Below are 24,657 nucleotides of genomic sequence, written 5' to 3'. Positions count from 1 at the left end.
ATGCGCAGAACGCATTATTCGACTCTGCGCATGTTTATTATGCTATAGTAACCATTTATGTCAAAAAATAAAAGGGTCGAAAATTGGCCGTTTTTCGAAAATTTTCCTGTACTATAGTACAGGGATTTTTTCAAAAAATTGTAAATTTTCGACCTTTTTATTTTTCGATAAAACTGGTTACTATAGCACAATTGACATGCGCAGAACCTATTATCCGACTCTGCGCATGTTTATTATGCTATAGTAACCATTTATGTCAAGAAATAAAAGGGTCGAAAATTGGCAATTTTTCGAAAATTTCTCTGTGCTATAGTACAGGGACTTTTTCAAAAATTGCTCAATTTTTGACCTTTTTATTCTTCGATAAAACTGATTACTATAGCACAATTGACATGCGCAGAACCCATTATTCGACTCTGCGCATGTTTATTATGCTATAGTAACCATTTATGTCAAAAAATAAAAGGGTCGAAAATTGGCCATTTTTCGAAAATTTCCCTGTGCTAGTACAGAGATTTTTTCAAAAAATGGTCAATTTTCGACCTTTTTATTTTTCGATAAAACTGGTTACTATAGCACAGTTGACATGCGCAGAACGCATTATTCGACTCTGCGCATGTTTATTATGCTATAGTAACCATTTATGTCAAAAAATAAAAGGGTCGAAAAATTGGCCATTTTTCGAAAATTATAGTACAGGGATTTTTTTTTAAAATGGTCAATATTCGACCTTTTTATTTTTCGATAAAACTGGTTACTATAGCATAATTGGCATGCGCAGAACCCATTATTCGACTCTGAAAATTGGTCATTTTTCGAAAATTTTAAGTGCATATTTTGGCCATTTTTTCCAATATATGGGCATATATAGCAATATTATTGCATAATAATAGTTTTTTAAAAAGTGGGTATTTTGGTCATTTTTTGAAAAAATCCCTGTAGTATATAGTACAGGGATTTTTTCGAAAAATAGGCAAATTTCGACCTTTTTATTTTTTGGCATGAATGGGTACTATACGTCTGTAAGATAATTATAACGCAATATATGCACATATATAGCAATATTATTGCATAATAACAGTTTTTTAAAAAGTGCATATTTTGGCCATTTTGTGAAAAAATCCCTGTACTATAGTATCATTGTAAAAATGTGTGCAAATAGCATCACTTTATATAGCCTATATAAAGTGATGTAAACAAATCACGAACCAAGAAATTAAACACAAATTATTTTATATACTTAATAACATTTAAACCTCAATGTACATAGTACAACAATAAAATAAAAATGTCAAACACTTCTCTAGATAACAACCAACAATTTATTATAGTTATTTTAATTCATTCAAAAATCTGAATCGGAAGCTTTGGTTTCTTACTTACCCAAACCCAGTTTTTAATGTATCCATTGGCGGATTCAGGATGTTGAAATAGGGGGAGGGGGTGGCAGGTCCTAAAAATGGTGGACTGAAGGGCTGAGCTTAATTTGATGTCCTATCTTTTGCATTACAATTTGCGAAATTTAGGGGTGGGGATCGGCTGCAAATTTTTGGCTCTGATGCTTTACCAGTACCCAAACAGAATAGCTCCAAAGGTACACCAAGTAACCACAGAATTTATAATTTCATTTGCACATTTAAATTACTTGTGATAATAAATCAATTATTTCTTTATAATTATGTCTTCCTCAAATGATCAAAGGAATACAATTCACATTTACAGCATTTATAAATTACTGTTATCGGAAATTCACAGATATAGTTCTAGCTGTGTTAAAATTAAATTGGATTGGCTGCAGTTAATGTTACAAGCACCTTTTCTAAACACAAACATTCTTAAAAATCTAAGCATATAAAATAAATTATATTAAAAATTATGGGTTTTTTTGACATATTTGTTACAGTGTTGAGCACTGAATTTGTTTTTAAACACATATTGCTTTAGTTTATGATGAGTCTGGCTGATTTAAGGTATATAGCAATTTTAATTTATTTTACGGAATCCCAGCACTTTAATCTGGAAGTGTTGCATACATAAGTAGTACAGTTTTCTTCTAAACTGACTGTCATTGCACTTGTTGAGTTAAACTAAAGCGTTTTCCATTGAACTAACATAGATTTGTTCACACACCTTTTGACTGTGGTAAACCCTATAAGAGAATATTATGTTATGAATTAAAGCCAATCTTTGGAACAGAACAAAATCACAATCACATAAATAAATGAATTAAAAGTGCATTAATACTTACAGTTGGTGGCGGTATAACTTTCATCAGTTCTGCCTCCGATGGTGATGACGTTCTCTGATTACCAAATCTTTCATTACCGTGTCGTAATCCCGAGGGTGGACGCATTCCTTTTGAAAATAAAGAATTGATATTGGACGATTTAACATGGTTATTTTATCTACAGCCAACCTCTGTTCAGGGACACCTCTATTTAGGGGACGCCCTATTAACGGGACAGCACTATTAAAGGGACACTTTCTTGGTTGCTGAAGGTGGCTGTTTAAGATGGTTCTACTTTATTTGTATTAATTAAATTTATAGTTTAACTATATATTCACCTGTGTGTGGCATTGCACCTGGAGGAGGCATTGCACCAGGAGGAGGCATTCCACCAGGAGGAGGCATTCCACCAGGAGGAGGCATTCCACCAGGAGGCAGCATTCCACCTGGAGGAGGCATTCCACCAGGAGGTGGGAAACGATGATCACCTGGGGAAGGAAACATGAGTGGTGAAAACATTCCAGGATGATCCGGACCAAGTGGTGGACGCATTCCGTCAAATTCCATATCCGGGAATGGAGGCCTCATCATGTCCATATCCCCTGGGAATCCTGGTCGAGGGCCTAGATGTGGATCGAAATCATCAAAATGCCCAAGAGGTGGAGGGCGGTAATCTGATGGTGGAGGAAATCCACGGAACTCATCCGGATGAAGTGGTGGTGGAGGACCGTACATTCCTGGAGGTGTACGACGTCTCGGTGGTGAGCCTGGTCGATGGTTGTCCAGGAATGGAGGTGAAGGGATGTCTGCAATGCTGTTCCTGCTGGGCCCGCGTCTAGTACTTCCACGTTCACTGTAAATATCAATATTTTCAATAACAATTACACAACAGGATGTAATAAGCCTCTTTTTACTCATAGTTATTGCTTTACTGCATTTCTTGTCATAATGAAAAATCCCATCATTAGACCAGAAAAAAAAGAAAATGAAACTACGAAACCCCTGAAGTGACACGAATGAAAGAAACAATAACACTACCTTGATTGGCCACCTCTTCCAGTCGACGTTGCTATAAAAATAAACAAAAAACGTTCAATGTTCCGTTACAATTGGATACTTTGTCCCAAATATCTATTCTTTAAACAAAGAAATTTCAGTATAAAGAAATTAGATCATTTTGTTTTTGGACCTAAAACAAAATTCTGTTTATTTATTGTTTTTAAACATATATCTAATTATTTGAAGGCACATGCAATAAAAGATGCCCTTTATGATTTATATACACGCTGCTGAAATCTGGTTATTATCAGAGTTAACTACAAAAGTTGTCCGATTTATCAAAATGACCGGTTTGATATGTAGAAACATGAATAAATGAAAACATTCTTACGATGTGGAGAAGGAGCAGAGGGGGAAGGTTTAACTACTGGAACGTTCTCATTTGGAGCTTTACGCCCTTCAAGTTCTGTCAACCTGAAAAAAATTTTTAAAAATGAAACGAAAAATTATCATAAAAGAATGCTTAATTCAATTGGGTAGTATAATTATTTACATTTACAAAATTTGTTTTTTAATCAAATTAATATTTTCTTAATAAAGAATCAACTGACCTTTGCCGTAAAAGAGCTGCATCATTTTTAGCTTCCTGTAATTCTCGTTCAGACTTCTTTGCAGCAATCTGGAAATCAAATATTGTTTCATTAAAATCTGTTTTTCTCTTAATAATAATTATCTTGTCTTTGAGACGTTTATGGACCAAGTGCTTTATTTTTAGCAATATTTTAAAAATGTTTTAATAAATAAATCTGCTAACGTCAAAGCACAACTATTTATAAATTTAATATTTTATTAACTTACCCAATTGTTGTGAGCCTTTTGTTCTTGGGCAGCAACCTGAGGTAATCAAAATGTTTTATAAATAAAATAAATTATTATGGAAATACAGAGTTATTAATGGAATATGCAATATGATGTTTAAATATAAAAAATTAGTTGATTTTATAACACACTCCACCTCTTTACTCAGACTCTGCTTTTGTTTCTCCATTTCATCCATCAGGTTTTTAACTTGCTTTCTAAAATACAAAAATTTAATCAAAACTCACTAGACAATCAAATCTAAATAGATTTAATACTCGTCATGCAGACACGTTAAAATATGTGAGCGAAAATTGGATGTACGCTATGATCTGACCTGAAGTATTTGGCCTATTAACATGTGTCATATAGGATATCACCACATATTTCACATTTTTTACACATGCCATTATCAAAAAGAAAAATGAAGATAATATTTGAAAAAGATAATTGTCTGAGCAAGAACATATTGAAATTTGGGAGGAACATTTATCTTAATCAGGCTCAACACAAGACCATTGCAATGATGTTTAATATCAGGTTATTATGGCCTACAGAAATAGCGGGCTAGTACACTCAATATTCAACTAGCCCTTTAGGTTAGTACACAAACCAAGGCAATTACCTATAGTTTAAAGAATCTTCTTGTGCATCTGTAGAGATTTTCCTATTTGGTCTATTAACATGTGTCATATAGGATATTACGTGACCAACATGTATTTAAAATTGTTTACACAAGAAATTATCAAAAAGCAAAAATGAAGATAATATTTGAAAAAGATAATTATCTGAGCAAGAAATTTGGGAGCCAATTAGGCTAGTACACAAACCAAGGCAATTACCTATAGTTCGCAGAATCTTCTTGCGCATCTGTAGAGTTTTTCCTATAATCATCTAACTGTTGATTTAATTCGATATTTTTGGCATCGGTTACTCCTAGTTTCCTGTTGAAAACAATGAAGAAATAATAAGTACAGAAGAACTTGATGATTCTATGAGAAGTAGAATAACTTAAATAAAGAAGAGTTTATAAACACATTATCAGCATACCTTTGCAGTTCTGTCTCTCGTTCTTTCCAGTACTGCTGTAATACCTCATGTTTTGATTCGGCTTGATTGTGTGCCCCTTGAACTTTGCTAAATTCACCAGTTAATCCTTTAAGTTGTAGCTTTAAATCTTCTACTTGGTCTGTGGGATAATAGAGGTCCAATATAAAGCAAATATAAGATGGGGTTCTATACAGTTTTCTAGATTATAATTATATATTATCTTGCTTGCAGACCAGATAGAGTTTAGCATCACTTTATGAAGTTTGTGATTTTTAAAGACTTAAACTCTTGTTTAACCTTTTAGGTGAATAGTAGTACAACAATGGAGATATAAAACTAAATCAATGATATCATAAGTCAATGATTCATGGCCTAGGTTGTACCATAGAGGTATAAAATCTATTTATTTTACTTAAATATATATCGACTTAAAAATCTTACTATCTAGAAGTTGTCTTTGAGACGTTTGTTCTTGTAGGCTGTTCTCCAGCCGCTGTCTCTCTTCTTCTGTTGCTGCCAACCGAGTATTGATCTTAGAAACATCCATTAACTGTTGAATCTTCATTTCTAAATCGCCTTCTGGAAATTAATTTTTAGAATAAACACGATTATTACTAAATAACTAGTTATTTGAAACGCAAGAGGAAGTATTTACCAGCAGGAAAGAAGCTGTGAATAAACTCTTATCAATGAAAATTTATTTAGCTAGGAGCTCAAAAACAAACTTGTAACTGCAATCAAAAGATTTGATTTAATTAAATATATTTGTCTTTGGTTCTCATACCTGTTCCATCTTCCTCATCAGCTTCAAGGCCTTTTAATTGCACAAGACAGTCCTTCAAAACCTACAAATACCAAAAAAAAAAAAAGGTTTTACTTCTTCTATAGTAATATTATAGCAAATGACCAAACCCACTGGAAATTATAGAAAGAGAATATATTCCGCAATTAATCAAGTGGTGTGTTTGAGATTGGGAAGATAATAAATAGTTTATTTAGATTTTTGCATACAGGTGTTTATTCTATTTCAGATTATACATTGTTTTGTTTTATGCATAATCAATTTGCATACAGGTATCTGTTCTTTTCCTGATTATATCTTAATGTTTTGCTGACAGGTGTCCATTTATTATTATATGTTACTTTTTTAGTTAAGTATCATACAGGTGTCAATTTAACTCCTGATTATACCTTTCTGTTTTGTTTAAGTACAGATTTACATACAGGTGTCAATTCTTTTCCTGATTATACAATACCTCATTTTCATCTTCTTTTTCTTTGATAGTTTCCTTAAATTCTGTCTGTTGCTCAATCAACCTATCCATCTCATTTTGAACTTCTGAATGTCTTTTAGAAGAAAACAAAAAGTATATTCAATTTTCTCAATTTTATTAATACTCTTAAATTTATACAACTCACAGCATGTATTATCTATTATAACTTACCTTTGTTTCCAGCCATCTGTGTCCTGTGCATACTATGAAATAATAAAATCAAATTAATCAAATTAATTAAATGAATAAAAGAAGATTTGAATAAGATACATTAAAAACAGAAATATTTTCTTTCAAAATACCTGCTGTTTGGTTTCTTCTAATAATTCATTTTGTTCTTGAGCAGTTCCCAAATCAAGCTCAAGTTGAGCCCCTTTTTCTATGCTGTTCTTTAGCTGATCTTCAAGCTATACACAAGAAAAATAATAATTTCAACAGTTAGTCAATAGATTTAACGGTTTAATAGATTTAACGATTCAATAGATTTAACGGTTCAATAGATTTAACGATTAAGTATATTTAACGGTTTAATAGTTTTTAACGGTTTAATAGTTTTTAACAGTTTAATAGTTTTTAACAGTTTAATCATTTTTAATGGTTTAATAGTTTTTAACGGTTTAAAAGTTTTAACGGTTTAAAAGTTTTAACGGTTTTAGTTAGGTGGGAGGACGTTGGACCTGCATGTTAGGGAGTTTCTATTAGGACTTGCACATAATTATTGTCCTTGGACATTGTCTGGAACTAGAATTCGCCAACAGTGTATCAAGGAATCGAGGAGCATGTCAACATATCCCTGTACGCGCAAAATGAATTAACATGACGTAACAAGTTCCTAGGTTGTTGCAAATCGAAAGTCAGCTAATTTATATTCTCTTGTTACTAGATTAGTTGTAAGTTACCTGTTGAATTGATGATTTAAGATCTTGAATTAGGTTAGAAGCTGAATCGATATCGCTCTGTAGTTTTGCTATATGTTGCTGATGCTGCTGTAAATCGTCTACTGTATGTTCATGTTGCTTGTACAAATCTGAATGTTCCTCACGAACAGTTTTCAGTTCTAGCTCCACTTCCAACTTCTCATTCTACAAATAAAATGATGAACAAATATATATAAATATACTTCGCAACCTGAATTTATTACAATGTTTTAAAATTTAAATGATTTGGATTTTAAGAATTTTTTATGAATTTTAAGCAAGATCAGTTAAACTTGTACAAACCTCAACTTCTTTAATTTTATTATCAAAATCCAAACTTTTTTCTTCTAATTCATTGAACTTCTGATGGTACTCTTTAGCCTACAAAAAAAATAGCAACAAAATACAATATTATATAGTATTTTAAATATATATGTAGTATAGAGGAAAATGATAGTATAGGCCTATCTACACTGCAAGAGTGTATGCTAAATAGCTACCCAGTCATGTCAAGACAAAAACTTTGCCCTAATGCGTTTCATTTAAGTTGTCTAAACTCACCACAGAAGCCATGTTTTCATAAGCGTCATATAAATTTTCTTTGGCATTTTCTTGGTTTAACAACTCTGCATCATGTAGTCCCTTTAAACCTACAAATAAAACACAAATAATTAATACGGTAATGGAAGCCTTAATAGTTTATCTTCAGTGTCTTTAAACAGTATACCCTTTGCATTGAGTATTCCACATACTGGCTAAAATATTGGCATAGCTAAATGTTTATTTGAAACAAAGAAATCTTCTAAACAAAAATACTTACTTCTAGATGCTCTTGATCTACAAATCTGAGAAGTAAAAAGAAATAACTATTAGGATGCATAGTAGTATTGAAATCAAAGAAAAAGAGCATAGTCAGACAGACAAACTGTCAAAACAGATTATTCTTATAGCGGGCTGCACCCACCCACCAAGAAGACCGTGCAACCCCTACTGTAGTCTTTTTATCAAGCTGGAACAGACACTCAGAAATTTGGTGAATTATAGTAAGATACTAAAGTAAAAGAAAGAAAGTTAATAAACTGTATAACTTACAATTAATTATTTTGCATGAAGAATGTTTGTGTAAATATAAACATATACAAGTTGTACTTACACAGCCATAAAACATCATGAACATAAATACAATAAATGACTGTGCAAAAAGTATTGCAATCCATGGATAACCCCACAAGTCAGGTGAAATCAACTGTTTGTGCATATCATCTGGAAGCTGAAAAACAAACATTAAAAAAAATGGATTATTAAAATGTAGAAAATAATCAATTTAAAATAGCAAAAATTATTTTATTTATCCATCAAGTAGCTGTACGCCAATGATAAAACAATGCTATACCATTGAAAAAACCTTTATAAAAGGTTTTACTTTAAACTTCCAACAATAGTGCAATGTGATACTTATACTAATAGAAACAAATTGTGGAACTTACCTGCTCAAGTAATGGGTTTAATTGATCTACTAAGCTCTGGACACCTGGACGAATAGTAGCTTTCAACTCTAACCAAACATCATACAGCGTTGTATCATTTACAACAGGTTTGTTGTCGTCCTCTTCTTCTAAGTTCTCCTCAACTGACTTCTAGAAATAAAGCAGAAATGAATGCAATGATGAAGGAAAGAAGAAGGAACCAGGTCCAATCTTTATTTACTCTTTAAACCTTCTTAGCAAATCATATGTAGTTACTGCAGTAACTGCAATATAGAATATAGTAATTGGTATTGGATGACAATTAAAAAAGTTTAACAAAACTAAAAATCTTACTTAGCATTATTAGAGTACTTAATTTGTCATCTATGATGCAAAATTAATATTTTTGTCCAAAATCTATCTAATTTTAGTTATCTGATTTTGTTACTTTTTTCTCAGCTAAAAAATTTAAAAGAAAAATAAACTAAAGAACATGCTCTAAAGAAATTTAAAATCTCTAAATCGACAAAGCAGAACTTATATTCAAGTACTTAGTTTCAATTGAAATTTACCATTCATGTAGTTCATGCATATTCATTATACTAATTAATCATGCATACAAACAGGTTATTGCATGTGGAGTGTGCAGCTGTTTTGCAACAATACATTATAATTGGAATGGATTGGTACATGCAAAAGAATTAATCTAAAATCATATCTACCACAGACACTGCAGCGTATCATAAATTACTAATGTTATCAACTTTTTTTAGAGAATTGTATTAAGCACAAATTTATATTAATTTAAAATACAATTATAGACAAAAATGTAATAATGTAAAGGGCCAATGTGAAATTTTGAAAACATTTTTGTTTGGAATTTTCATGACCGCAGAATTGGTAGGAGCCTTTAGATAATATGGTGTCGTTAAGATTACAATTACATAACAGTGATAGTGAATATATAAATCCAATGAGAAAATTACAATATTAACTGACCATTACATACTGTACAATATTATATTTTAACATAGCCAGTATGGTGGTAACCTAAATGCACAAAATAAAAACAAAAACATCCATTTTCCATTATTATGCCACAATAGATTAGTAATGCATGCCAGGTGCTTTCAGTTTGCTTAATACTGTATACATATAACAATACAAATTTATTATTAATTATTACAATTCATAATTTAGTTGCTTTGTAAACTCCTTTATTTAGTTGCATAAACTAAATTCATGGCCAGATGCATGCAGAATTAACAAAGTCAAATCAGGAAACATTTTCAGTGTGTAGCATAATGAAATGATGCTACAAAATCATAAATGAAACGATGTTTCAAATACCTAAGATTCCAAATGAAAATGTTCGCTGAGAATCATTTACAAATTATTTTATTTTACAGACTTAAAACTCTTTGTAGATGAGACTTTTATTCTATATATTTGATGTTAGTTTGATTAAAAGCAATTAGGACTATTACGTTGGCAATCAGGCAGAGCAACATCCAAAAGAACAGGAGATCAAGACTACACCTTAAGAGTTCTTTTTCGGTGAACCACATATGTATCAGATTCCAGATCTTGACCACTGTGACCATCAGAATGTCTGGAATCCGCCTGATGAGGTGACCTCTGTGGTGTCGCATCTGGAAATGCATCCTTCTGATTTGGTTTTACCACATCTCCAACTCGAGCAACTACTAGTGGGTCACTATTAGTATGAACTTCTGGTATTTTGGGAGAGTCTGTGTTTCTTTCGATTTCCAGAGGAACACTATGGATTGCTGATATATTGGGTTGAATTGGATCTTTCTGTCTGTTGCCATTTTCTACTTCTTTTCCTTCTTGCTCCACATAGATGCCCTCATCTCTTTTAGTTTGCTCTACCTGATCTTCAACAGCTTGTGAATCGCTTAGACCCTCTACAAAACCCTCACTTACCAAATCTGAATCAACTTCCTTTACATCCTCTTGTTGGAAATGTCTTTCTGGTTCCTCAACAATTTCAGTTTCAGTTTTTACTTCTTTAGCTAAATCATCTTCTGGTTCAACAATTTCTTTTACATGATTTTCTTCTGAATTACTTTGTGGTTGTTCTTTATCAATATCAATGCTATCACCCTCTGATTTCAAATCATCATTTGATTCCAAATCGACATCTGATTCTAAATCGACATCTGATTCTAAATCAACATCTGATTCCACTTCAACATCTGATTCCAAAATCTCAGTAGTTTTAGTTGTTACTCCTTTATCTAAATTCACTTCTGTTTCAACAATTTCTTCTGCATGATGTTCTTCTGAATTAGGTGATTCCAAATCAACATCTTTTTTAGAGTTTCCTTGTTGGTCAGCTGTATTTTCTTTTTGTTCAGAGTCAAAGTAAAAATCATCTGTACTATCAGACACCAAGGTTTTATCCTCATTATCTTCAGGAATGTAATTCTTTTCCTTCGTATTGTCTTTCCTTTCATTAAACTCAATAAATTCTTTTTCAATTTTGTCGAAATTAAGATTGTGGTTACTTGAAGAATCTTGAGGTATTTCAGAAGGATTTTCCAGAATTGTATTTATATCTCCAATTTTATCTGGTAGGAATTCTGGAAGTTCTTCTAAATCTATTTTCTCTTCGGTTTCTTGTTTTTGCTGCTTTTGTTGGTTACTTAAATCAATCTCTAGGTTTTCTTCTTCTTGTTCTTCTGGTATTTGTTTTAAGCCAACACCAAACTGAAAATCATTATTTTTCATACTATTTTGTTCACCACCCTCTTCAGTCTGTATTGTTTGTTCAGTCTTGTGCATTTGACTTTCCAAAGAAGTGTTGACATCATCCCCAGCATTGTGAACATCATCTTTACGTCTTTGTTTCTGTCTCTTTGGTTTTAGCAGGTTTTTGACAAGTCTACGTTTAGCAGCTTGTTCCATTTTGTTGTCAGGCTGGCTGCTTTCTTTGCTAATAATGTCCTCTTTTGATTTTTCATTTTCTTCAGGATCATTTGTAGTAACCTCAACATTTTTGTTGTAGTCATCTTCATCTGTGTCAGACTCACTGATAAATTCCATATTTTTCATTTCTCTCAAAATCTCTTCAGCATTTTGTCTGGCTTCTTCTTTAGCATATTCAAGCATTTCCTTATTTATCCGTTCTTCCTCATCTTCGTAATCTTCATCATGGTTCCCTTCACTTACAATGGAATTTAGCCAATTTTCTTCAGCTATTTCCTCATTTAGTCTTTGTTCATCCTCTGCATCTACTGATTCAATCATTGATTTTAACCATTCCTCTTCCTCCTCAAGTCTTCTTTCTTCTTCAAGAATTCTTTCTTCCTCGATTCTCTTTTCTTCTTCTAATCTTTGTTCTTCTAGAAGCCTTTCTTCTTCACGTCTTAATTTCTCCTGTCTTTCTTCTTCTTCATGTCTTAATTGCTCTTGTCTTTCTTCTTCTTCACGTCTTAATTGCTCCTGTCTTTCTTCTTCTTCACGGCGTAATTGTTCCCGTTTTTCTTCTTCTTCTTCACGTCTTAATTGCTCCTGTTTTTCTTCTTCATCACGTTTTAATTGCTCTTGTCTTTCAATTTCTAGTTTATCTTGCTCCTGTTTTTCTTCTTCCAGTCTTAATTGCTCTTGTCTTTTTTCTTCTTCACGTTTCAATTGCTCTTGTCTTTCAATTTCTAGTTTATCTTGCTCCTGTTTTTCTTCTTCCAGTCTTAATTGCTCTTGTCTTTTTTCTTCTTCACGTCTTAATTGCTCTTGTCTTTCACTTTCTAGTTTATCTTGCTCCTGTTTTTCTTCTTCCAGTCTTAATTGCTCCTGTTTTTCTTCTTCCAGTCTTAATTGCTCTTGTCTTTTTTCTTTTTCACGTCCTAATTGCTCTTGTCTTTCAATTTCTAGTTTATCTTGCTCCTGTTTTTCTTCTTCACGTCTTAATTGCTCCTGTTTTTCTTTTTCTAATCTGTCTTGGTCCTGTTTTTCTTCTCCTTCTCCCCGTCTTTCTTCTTCACCTCTTTTTTCTTCTAACCTTTCGTCTTCAACCCTTTTTTCTTCCATGAGTCTTTCTTCTTCACGACTTTTATTTTCTTCTTCATCCTCATCATCATTTTCGCGTAAAAGATTCTCAGAATCATTTAAGGTTATTGATACAGGTTCTATTCCATCTTTCTCATTAATTTCACCATAAACCTCATTTTCAAGATGAGTTGCTGGATCTTCTATATTCTCTGCCTCTTTGTGTTCATTAAGAACTTCTTCTTCTCTAAGATCACCAATAACATCTTTCATTCCAACATTATCTTCTTCACTCTCTTGATCTTTATTGTCAACAAATTCATTATCTTGTTCTTTTACATAAACTGGATTCTGTTCTTCAACATTTTCTTTCTTTCCTGCAACATCATCAACACTTTCATCAAGACCTGGTGGTACACCAGACTCTACTTGAACAATTCCTGGTTGTACATTTCCAATATCACTACTACCTTCTGAATGGCCCAAAGTAACATGCTCTCCACCTTGTACCTCATGCTGTTCCTTGTGAATATTGTTTTCAAATTTCTCATCTCTTACCTTATCTTGTGGTCCTTTCATTCCAGCTTCAGACTCTGGTAAGTGTGATTCACTGGCTAGGCCTTCTGAGTCTACAGAGAAACAAATGCATACTATAGTTCACAAAACAATAGATAAATAAAAAAACACCATCACCATGAAAAAAGTAATTGACTGCACAGAATGCAAACCGCAATCAAATAAATGTCTTTAAAACAAATTATGAAAAGATATAAAATGTTAAAACTGATGCAAAAATAGCACAATAACATTGGTTCTATTAGACTCATTTTAGGTTACTGTATTAATACAATAGTTTGTATAAAACTCCTTTTAAATTTATACTGTTACATTTTTTAATAAATGTATTTGTATTTGTACATCAATCTAACATTTTATCTCTTGATAAAAAAAAATCAATTAAACAAAAATCAATCAAACCCCACAAATACAAAGATGTAAAACTATGAATCAATTCAAATAGTAAACATAAAAATTATAAACCAACATAACTGAACTGATTATACTATTATGAACATTAAAAAAGAGTGTAAAAACATGCACAATTAACAAAGGCAAACCCAAAACAATTATTAATTTACATAAAATACACACCTCATTGGAAATTATTTGTTATATTAGGTAAAGGTTAAACTTTTTCACCATTCCTAAAGTCTCTATTGTTTGATTGATTCAATAGACATTACACAATGTTCCAATGAAATGTTTATTTAAATATTTCATTAACAATTTTCAAATGAAAAATGAAATGTATACAACACCTGTAATAAAGAGAACATTACAGTATGGAAAATTATGAACAAGTTTGATTGACTGGCAAGTTCAGTCTAAAAGCATGCATTGTCCAGGTACTCTTTGAACCTGTTTGAGAGTACCATGGCCAAGTAAAGTATTAGTTTAAACTGTGCTTTGCTTTCATACTAAATCCACCACCACCACCACCACAGATCTAGAACTTCAAAATGGCAAAAAGTTAGAAACACATGTATGCTACAAAAAAGCGGTAAAATTGTCTGTAAAAAAAAGCATTTAATGAGAGAGAAGGCACTGCAAAGTCCTAAATCAAAAAATCTAAAACAAGGTAGATTAAAAATTTAATTTCATAAGTGCAGAAATAAGATTGATGCCACAAAAGCAATTCTTCAGTTAAGTAAAAGTGGTTCAAAATAGACAACCATGCTTTCAAGTGAGTACTGTAGGTAGACAGATGGAAGGTAGATAAGGAGGCTGGGTAACAGGTAAAGAAATTGGATGGTGGAATGGAGAGGGATGTAAAAATGATGTAGAATAAGCTGTAATTTGTTATTTCCCTACCACGATCAGCATTCTTTCCTTCACCATCTTTAACAGGAGTTTGCTTCTTCAGATGTCTTGGCTTTAGTCTGTCTTCCATATAAGGAGTGACAACTACATTATGATTTGTATACAGCATTTTTTTCCTTGGTAAACATTGGGGATTTTCAAATTGCCAAATAAGGGCATTTGATGTAGGTGGCATGGAATAGTGTGATGTCACTATTGGAGATCTTAACTCATGATTGATATCAGTATCATTGAACTGATCAGGAATATATACCTTCATGTTGTCAAGATCTAGATCATCTAATGTTGGTTGCATAATCTGATTTCTGGAAGGTTTAGTATCCAAGGTCTCTATACAATATGGGTTTAGATCCAGCATATTTAAAAATGTATTCAAGCACATATCGGGGGTATTCCGAACTGAATTTTTTTGTCTTTCTGAATTTAGTGATGGAGCAGAGGATGTTCCTTCATCTTTCTTTGGACTAACTAATTTGACATCCTGATTGATAGATGTTTTTTCCACAGTTACTGGATGGTGTTTTGAGACATCCTGATCAGCAGACACTACTTCTATAGTCTTTGAAGGTACTGCTGAGACATCATTATTAGACATGGTTGATTCTGGAGTCTTTGAATGTACTGGTACAATATCTTGATCAAGAGATGTTGCTTTAGGCTGTGCCTTTACTGCTGTCATATCCAAGTCCAATTTTTCTACCGATTTAAGATCTTTAGACTGTGGTTTCTTTTGATGTATTGCTAGGTTATCTTGACCAGGGGTTGATATTTCTTTAGCCTCTGTCTGCACTGCCGAGGAATCTTTACCTATAGATTTTGCATCTACAGTTGCCGGTGTCTTCGGATGTACTGGTAATATATTTTGATCAATAGATGAGGGTTCTTTAGACTCTGTCTTTACTGCAGAAGCATCAAAGTCCATTTTTACTGTCAGGGGATCTTTGCCATTAGTCACTGGTGTCTTTGGATGTACTGGTAAGATGTTTCGGTCAATAGGCGAAGTTTCTTTAGGCTCTGTTTGTACTGCAGAGGCATCAAAGTCCATTTTCATTGCGGAGGGATCTTTGCTTATAGACTCTTTAGCAGTCAAGTCTATTTTTACTGCTGAAGGTTCCATGGCAACAGATGTTGCATTTTCAGTCTTCTTTTTTACAGGCATTGTCATTTCTATGTCTGAATGTACTACATTGCACATCGGCTTAGAATTTGCAATTTGTTGCCAAAGCCAAACGATGTTCATACAAATTTCATCTGTATCTGAGTGATTTTCATTGTCTGCCATTACTTTGCTCTTGCACACTTGTTTATTTTCAGGCACAAGTAACATCAAAATATAGTTCACACATTTATCATTTTGGTATACAAGCTTATTAGATTGTTTAACTAAACATTTTTGTTTGTGCAATGGAAGGAATATCTCTAGAATTGCATCATTGCAAAGAGAAATTTGGATGGGTGAACTTCTAGCTATTTTACACACTAATATATGAGAAGGCAGAAACATTTGGAGAAGAGTGTTTTGACAATAATTCAAGTCCGCTTTTGACATTACTTTTGGTATGCAAACTAATTTAGATGATGGGAGAAACATTTGGAGAACAGTGTCTGGACAAGAGTTTCCTAACAAAGATATCTTTTTAAGGCATTTTAATTTGTGTATTGGGAGAAACATATCTAGAGCAGTATTTTGACAAGAGATCTCTGGCAAATAATTTCTCATTGGACATTTTAATTTATGGGATGGAAGAAACATTTCAAGGAAGTAATTGAGGCAGTCTATATCTTCAATTGGTTCCAATGCTTTTGGTAAGCATTTCAGTTTATGATTAGGAAGGAACATGATTAAAACAAAATTTGGGCAACTATCCACTTTTATCACGTCAGTAAATGCAATCAGACATTTTTGTTTGTGAGATGGAAGCAAGATTTGCAAAACTTCATTTGGGCAACTGGTTGAAATATTGCCAGAAAAAGGAGAAACTACTTTACATTTCAATTTATGCATTGGCAATAACATCTCCAATACATCATTTATACAAAATGGTGGGTCTTCTGTAGGTTTCATAGTTTTCTTTGCTTCACATTTCATTTTATATGGTGGAAGTAACAAATCAAAAACAACATTTGGACAAGATGTGGATCCATAGGTTTGACTTTGTTCTTTAAAAAATTGATTTTTGCATATCAATTTATTTGGTGACATGAACAATTCTAACATAGTGTTTGGACATGAATGAATTTTGGAAGCACCAAATTTGTCGTCCGTCTTTTTAGTCCTTATTGGGCACTTTAATTTATGCATTGGTATAAAAATGTCTAATACCATATTAGGGCAAGCTAGAATGCCCACACTAGTTTCCATTTTCTGTTGACGAACTGGACATACCAACTTATTTTTAGGTACAAATAAGTTAAGAACAAAAATTGAAGAGGCAAAGTTACTAGAGGGAGTGAAATTTGTATTTAATTTTCTATCTTTAGCTTTACATTTTCTTTTACTTTGAGGAAGAAACACGTTTAATATACTGCTGGAAAATGTTGTGACACAATGATGTGAGAAATGTGCTTCTGGTAATGGAATTTTACATTGTAAACTTTCAGATGGCTGTAGAAAGGTAAGCATAGCACTTGGGCAAACTGATTTTGTTTGATTAGGTTTAATTTCTTGTTTAGAGTAATCCTTTAGTTTAACAATTTGTTTAGGACTTCCACTTGTTGAAATATCTTTCAAAGAACACATTTTATGGGCAATTGGCTGAAAGACTGTTAATACAGTGTTAAGACATGCAATTTGTGGGCCAATTGTAATAGATTTAATATCAGATTTGATTACAGTTTTGTTTAACAATGTCGGTGTAGTATCTTCTGCTTCAACAGTTTCTCTAATGTTTGCAGTTTTTGGAGAACACATTTTATGGGCAATTGGCTGAAAGACTGTTAGTACAGTGTTAGGACATGTCCTTTGAGGGCCAATTGTAATAGATTTAATATCAGATTTGATTACAGTTTTGTTTAACAATGTCGGTGTAGTATCTTCTGCTTCAACAGTTTCTCTAATGTTTGCAGTTTTTGGAGAACACATTTTATGGGCAATTGGCTGAAAGACTGTTAGTACAGTGTTAGGACATGTCCTTTGTGGGCCAATTGTAATAGATTTAATATCAGATTTGATTACAGTTTTGTTTAACAATGTCGGTGTAGTATCTTCTGCTTCAACAGTTTCTCTAATGTTTGCAGTTTTTGGAGAACACATTTTATGGGCAATTGGCTGAAAGACTGTTAGTACAGTGTTAGGACATGTCCTTTGTGGGCCAATTGTAATAGATTTAATATCAGATTTGATTACAGTTTTGTTTAACAATGTCGGTGTAGTATCTTCTGCTTCAACAGTTTCTCTAATGTTTGCAGTTTTTGGAGAACACATTTTATGGAAAACTGGTTGAAATATTGTTATTATTTTTAATACAGTATTGGGACATGTACTTTGTGAGCCAATTGTATCAGATTTTAATGAGTTGTCTTTAAACAGTATTTGTTTAAAATATTTAGTTTGAACTTCAATTTCTACTGAGCAAACTGGCCGATACAACTCTTTTACAACCTGTTGAAATTCAACAGTTTGACAAACATTTGAATCTTTCAACTTAGCTGATGAACTTGCTGTTGTTTCTGCGACTTTTCCCTCATCAGTTGAAAATTCAGATTTTTCAGACAATCTAATTGGACAAACTTGCGGAAGGATTAAATCAATCATGTAATCGACACAATCACCAACAGTAGTATAGACAACTTCCTGTTTGGCTGATTTTGAATAATTTTTGACAAAAGGACATATTCTTGTTTCTGAATAAAATAGGTTAAAGACAGAGGAACATGTCGTTAGCATGCTAATTGGTTTTGGAATGATAGTTTTTGTGAGAGAGGAAGGACTATTATCAATCTGAAGTGGAATATCATAACAGAAGCACAAATCTTGATGACCTATCAACTGTAGAAAAAAATGGGAGCAAGAGAAGTGACAAACATCTTTTCTTGAATGATCATACTTTGACAGTTCATCCTTTCTTAAAGGTGGAGGAATACTAATCACAGAAGAATGACTATTTAAATCAGTTCCTGGAAAGTCATGATGGCTAGGACATGTTAAAAGAACAATATCTAAAAAATGTAAAGAAGAAGTTGAATGATTACCATTCATTAACTGCTTATTAAAAGACTGAACATCTTCCAAGACATCACAGTGAAATGCTGATTTAAACCAAGAAAGAAAAATATTAGGGCATCTACCATTATGAATTTGTGTAGGCACATCATGTTTTGGTTCTCTCTTTACTTTTGGTTCTGTGCCTTCTTGTTTTACTTTATGTAATGCTTCTTGTTTGGTTTCTGTTTTATTTACTTCTGATTCTGGATATTCCTTTACTTCTAATTCCAACATATGTTCCAATTCTTTAGCTGGATCTACTTCTGATTTTGATTCTTTAGCAGACACATTTTCCTGTTCTTTAGCTGGATCTACTTCTGATTCTTTAACTGGCACATGTTTCTGTTCTTTAGCAGGTTCTACTTCTGACTCTGTTTCTTTGACTGTCACATGTTCCTGTTCTTTAGCTGGTTCTACTTCTGATTCTGTTTCTTTAACTGGTACATGTTCCTGTTCTTTAGCTGGTTCTACTTCTGATTCTGTTTCTTTAACTGGCACATTTTCCTGTTCTTTAGCTGGATCTACTTTTGGTTCATCAGATTGTGATTCTTTGTTTTTATCTAACAAAGTTTGAGGCAATAAACAAATAGATGATGGTCTCTTTCTTAACATCAGCCATTCATCTAAAACACTACTGCAATATGAAGACACTGTAGTATCTGCATTAATGTTGTTCAATTTATCAGTATTGTCTGTAGTGATTTGCAATAAAGGTACAAGTGGCTTACGAAGCATTGTCTTAAAGACAAATGACTCAAAACTTACATACTGACAAGTCCACATTTCCAGAAGTTCACTACCATCAACAGCATTTTTATCAGGAGCTATTTCATCGGTTAATTCTATTGTAAAGGTTACTGTGTCAATTTCACTTTTAATGTTAGGCTCAGCAACCGGTGATTTCTCAGTGAAGACTTCTTCAGATTTAAATTGAAATATTTTCATAATAAATTCCAGCAAACTATTAGAACAAACTCCTTTATTACTAATTATACTCTTTTGATCATGAATTTCAGAAGGGTTAGTTGTGACATCAGTAGATGGACTGGGTTCTTTTACCACAGTTTTTTTTTCATTTTCAAATGTGTGTGTATCTTGCTTGATTTTTTGAACATCAACATTTTGTAAAACAGAATTAACGACATTACTAGGAGCAGCATTCTGTTCAACAAACTTTGAAAGATTATCTCCCATTCTTTGGTCACCATTTCTTTGATCAGCATCTAATGAATGATGATGGTCTTTACTAACAATCTGATTATCAGAAACAAACATATCACTATTATCTGAATGTTCATTTATTTTACCAGGTTTTGTAGTGTCTACCTTATGAGGCTCCTGGTTCTGCGTTTCGCCATCTGCTGCTGGATTGGCTGCAACTAAATCATTACTATATATTTAAGCATGAATAGTTAGTAAAGCAAAAACAAGATGTACACTTAGTTTTAGGTGATAATATGTTGCAGAAAACGCAGTTAATTGTAAACCTTTTCTTCTTTTCAAAACTCTCAATAGAGTAAAATGCTCAATGGGTTTTTTTTTACACTTAATAGAGAAGGTTAGTATTATAATATAAAAAAGACATACCTGAAGCTACTGGAATTTCATCTGGTTCCAAGACCTCAAGAGCCAATTCAGAAGGAGATTCTGGTATGTTATGTGATAATGATTCTACTTCATCTTTTATTTCTACATCTTGGTCACCATCGGATGTTTGATCCTTTTGATCAAGGTCAATGAGAGTCTGCGGACTGTCTCCACCCGATTGCTGTGTTTCAGTTTCTGACTCTACCTCAGATATCTTTTCTAATTCTTTGATTTCTTCGGTTGGTTCTTCTGGTGTTTGAACTGTTTCGATGGGCTGTAGTGGTTCTTCTTCCTGCCCTGTTGGTTCTTCTGGTGTTTGAACTGCTTCTTTAGGTTGTAGTGGTTCTTCTTCCTGCCCTGTTGGTTCTTCTGGTGTTTGAACTGCTTCTTTAGGTTGTAGTGTTTCTTCTTCCTGCCCTGTTTGTTCTTCTGGTGTTTGAACTGCTTCGATGGGCTGTAGTGGTTCTTCCTCCTGCACTGTGTGTTCTTCTGGTGTGTGAACTACTTCTTTAGGCTGTAGTGCTGCTTCTTCCTGCCCCGTTTGTTCTTCTTGTTTAAGCTGTTGTGTTTCTTCTTCTTTACTTTGTTGTGTTTGATGTGGTGTATGTGTTTCTAGGGTTTGTTCTGGTGTCTGATTTTGTTGCACTGCTGGTTCATCTTGTTTATGTTCCGATGTTTGCACATCCTGATTTTGTTCCAGTGTTGCTTCTGGGGTAGGTTGTGGTTCTTCTGGTCTATTTTGTTGTGTTTGTTCCTCTTGTATGTGTTGTTGTGTCTCTACTTCTTGGGTGTTTTGTGGTACTTTTATTTGTTCTTGTTGGATATGTTGCTGTGCGTTTTCATCTTGGGTATGTTGGGTATTGTCCTGTTTTTGTTCCTGTTGGATATGTTGTGGTACTTGTGGTTTTTGGTTTTGTTGTTGTGTATGTGTTTCTTGAGTATTTTGTGTTTTTTGTGTTTCCTGGTGTTGTTGGGGAGTTCCTTGCACATGTGGTGCATGTATTTGTTGTGTGGCTGTCTTTTCACTATGCTGATCTTCGGCCATAACGACACGCTGTCCAGTTGGTAACTCTGGTTGTTGCTCACCAGCAGTTGATGCGGGCGGTAACTCTTTAGGTGGTTGATTGACAACTGGGATGTCAGGCTTTTGAAGCTGTAAATAACAAACATAATACTATTATTAATTGTTCTTCTTACACCAACTACTACACCACCTAAATTCATCATTTTAGAGCTGTGGTTTTCTACTACTGTATGGGTCCGATTGTTATATCTTGCAGGCCAGATATAGTGTGTAGTGTCAAGAGTGGGGAGAGGTCCATACCTCCCTGGTTTATAGGCCAAAGCTCCAGAAATCTCATGGGATTTTTAAAGCACATTAAGCTATTTTTTAACATAATGTTTATTAAATTTTATCAGCAGTAGCTCTTTGCAAATGTTCTGTAGGCCGCATGTTGAGAACGTGATGCATTGCTTTTTTTTTTTTATTTATTTATTTATTTATTTTTTTTAAATTTATTCAGGTATAAAACACATATACAAAACAGCAGCCATTGGCTGATAACGTTTATTTACAATCAATATACAAATTTAAAGTAAAAGAGGCACAATTATAAACAGTATAGAAAAATAACTATATTATAGATGGGTAGATTTTCTATCATTTGCAAAACAATCCTATCTATTTGAATACTACAAACAGAGCCATACTAATTATAATTGCGATCAATTTTATTACAACACAGTAAGTTCAATGCTGTCATAAAATTCCAGATGTTTTTAATGTATGCAGAATTTCTTAAACATATACTGCAAAATGTAATTCGATGTGTTTAAAATAATATTAATACTGTTGATATTAATAATATATGTTATATATATATATTATATAACTGAGGCACAGGTACTGAGTGATAAAGTAAAACATATTTTGATGTTATACTGTAGCTATTTCACTAACAATATTATTTTATCATTATTACATCAAAACCCCACCCAAAAAATCATCCCTGTGCCCATGATGACAAATGATAACAAAGAAAAAACTTACATGTATAGCAACTACATGCTTTGGATTGCTATTAAAAACTTGTGTTTCTTGGAAAAAATTCTTAGGAAAATAGCCTAATACTCCTTTTCCCACAACCTATTAGATATAAGGATAAAACAAAGATATATAATTTATCAGCTGAGATTTCCTTTGATGGAATTATTCACTGTTTAACAACTAATTTTCATATACAGTACAAATGTGGCATACTTTTAATAAATATTTATCAAAAATATTTACCTGACCACCCCATAGATCAGGTTTCATTCCAGCACCTCTTGAAAAAATTAGTATATCCTCACCCTTCTCAAAACTTAGTAAATCAGTATCAGCGGACTTGTGTGTCACCAGGGCTTTGCCTTTTGATATTGGTGCTGTTAAGAAAATCAGAAACAAGCTTAACATAACCAGCATACTCTAGCCTTTGGGACAATATTCAGGGAACACCTCTATCATGCTTGGTTCCCTCTAGGACACAACGAATGACATGACATGAACTAAAGCTCTGTCTAGACTATCAAACTTTATGTGAAAAAGCATGGACGATGTGCCTATATATGACATTTTTTTGTCAAAATAAAGTTTGATAGTGTAGATAGAGCTATCACTATGACCAACCTCTATTCAGGGGACAGCTCTATTAAGTTAGGAGAGATGATAAACAATGACCCCATGGTATAGCAATTTTACTGGCAGTCATATGTTTTACTACAAAATACACCGAAATGAGACAAAAAACAAACATCAAGGAATGGATATTATAGAAAAGATCGAAGAAATGAAATGGAGATAGGCAGCCTAGGACAGATACTGTAACAAGAACTCAAAATAATAGATGGACCAACAGTACAGTACAGTACAGTTTCGTTCCTCCCACTGATGCCAGTCACATCCAAGAGGCAGTCTTCTCTAGCATCCAAATATATGCTGGGTCCGACTGTTGAAGGGCTTCCTTGACTGGGTTAGCTTCTTAGCTTGACTAGGATCGCACTGAAGAAGATGATTGCTTAATTTAATCCAGGGGTCACGATAGCAAGAGGCTCACAGAATGGCAACCAAGAAATGGTAAAAGGAGGAGAGGGAGACAATAAGAGGAGATGGAGAGATGAAATCACCAAATACACATGCACGCAATAGTACTAATTATTAATAGATCATAATAAAGATGAACAATGAAAAATTGCTCTGACCACCTAGTAGGTCTATCCAATCAAAAAAAAACTGCAGCAGTTGTAAAGATAGATAATGATATATATATCACTTGTAAACAATGATTTATTTTTTCCGATATTTTTGTTACAATATTTTACGAGTGTTTAAATTAAATTACTTGAAAAGTACACTTCACATATGGCTTAATAAACGATAAATAAAATTTAACATTCATTACTACTATGACGATGTTTATATTAGTTAATAGTTAGTGCATGTTCTGTCTTATTGATTAAAAACAGCAGCATGTGTATTTACTTGATAACATTTTATAATATCATAACAACTCTGCTAGGCATTACCGGGTCTATCTATACTGTAGGCCATACCTAGGCTAAGTTGACTTCCGGAATCAATCAACCGTGTACACGATGATGTATCGTGTTTGCCGGTGTGGGGGAGGACAAAATGTGTCCTCCGAAGAGCCTAACTTACCCTGACATTTCGGATCCGTACACAGTCGAAAATCTGATAATTTAGCTGTTGAAACATATGTAATTAAAAATAATGATAAACTTAGATATTTGATTAATTTCATGTTCGATATTTAGTGGAATGTAAACATTAAAATCAGAAGAAGCATCCGCAATCTTCTTCCCACGAAACACTATTTTCTGCATTCACGACTAACGAACACGTCAACATGTTAATTATTAGCTAGACTGATTCCCAGTCGTCTCTTGATTTATATTTTGATCTATTTAACTCGTTGTTTTTAAATTACCAAAAAAACGCTTATATGTATTAACAAAAATGTCCATAAAACCCACAGGCGTCAGATAAAAATATTCTTGTTTTCCTATAAAACAGTATACATTATTGGTTTTATCAGTTTAAGTACAAACGAGTGGAAAAGAAAGACTACAGCATAACATTGGGTTGAAAGTTCAAAAGAGAACATAAGATGAGGAACCACAAGGC

The 24,657-nt window shown here is 33.1% G+C and overlaps 1 protein-coding gene across 4 annotated transcripts; it reads right to left on the bottom strand.

Annotated features, from left to right (window-relative positions):
- Nucleotides 1-1,216: 1,216 nt before the first annotated feature.
- On the bottom strand, nt 1,217-24,381 carry LOC144852655 (uncharacterized). 4 transcript variants are annotated; one of them, XM_078710580.1, is made up of 26 exons: nt 24,172-24,381; nt 22,765-22,898; nt 22,525-22,620; nt 20,475-21,627; nt 10,331-13,431; nt 8,813-8,962; nt 8,479-8,595; nt 8,146-8,170; nt 7,887-7,975; nt 7,629-7,706; nt 7,308-7,490; nt 6,711-6,815; nt 6,580-6,611; nt 6,391-6,481; nt 5,919-5,979; nt 5,576-5,713; nt 5,135-5,273; nt 4,927-5,028; nt 4,242-4,302; nt 4,085-4,120; nt 3,838-3,905; nt 3,618-3,700; nt 3,266-3,296; nt 2,566-3,080; nt 2,249-2,355; nt 1,217-2,149 (listed from the first exon to the last, which is right to left on the bottom strand). In XM_078710580.1, the coding sequence occupies exons 1-26, from the start codon at nt 24,272-24,274 to the stop codon at nt 2,123-2,125; spliced, it is 6,825 nt and encodes a 2,274-aa protein (XP_078566706.1). In that variant the 5' UTR covers nt 24,275-24,381; the 3' UTR covers nt 1,217-2,122. The 4 variants fall into 4 exon arrangements, with proteins under 4 accessions (XP_078566706.1, XP_078566707.1, XP_078566708.1 ...); XM_078710581.1 differs by having other exon boundaries at nt 8,813-8,959; XM_078710582.1 differs by having other exon boundaries at nt 10,739-13,431.
- Nucleotides 24,382-24,657: the final 276 nt, after the last annotated feature.

This window comes from Antedon bifida, chromosome 9, assembly GCF_963402885.1.
Source record: "Antedon bifida chromosome 9, ecAntBifi1.1, whole genome shotgun sequence".
NCBI classification, from domain to species: Eukaryota; Metazoa; Echinodermata; class Crinoidea; order Comatulida; family Antedonidae; genus Antedon; species Antedon bifida.
This window is presented reverse-complemented; position numbering and strand designations above follow the sequence as displayed.

Bases quoted from the DNA above. Each gene is read 5' to 3' on its own strand.
- LOC144852655 (XM_078710580.1), bottom strand. From the start codon at position 24,274: ATGAAATTAATCAAATATCTAAGTTTATCATTATTTTTAATTACATAT. The intron at 7,707-7,886 runs GTGAGTTTAGAC...TTTTTTTTGTAG, and splicing joins ATGAAAACATGGCTTCTGTG to GCTAAAGAGTACCATCAGAA. The intron at 4,121-4,241 runs GTGGAGTGTGTT...TGATTACCTCAG, and splicing joins AGCAGAGTCTGAGTAAAGAG to GTTGCTGCCCAAGAACAAAA.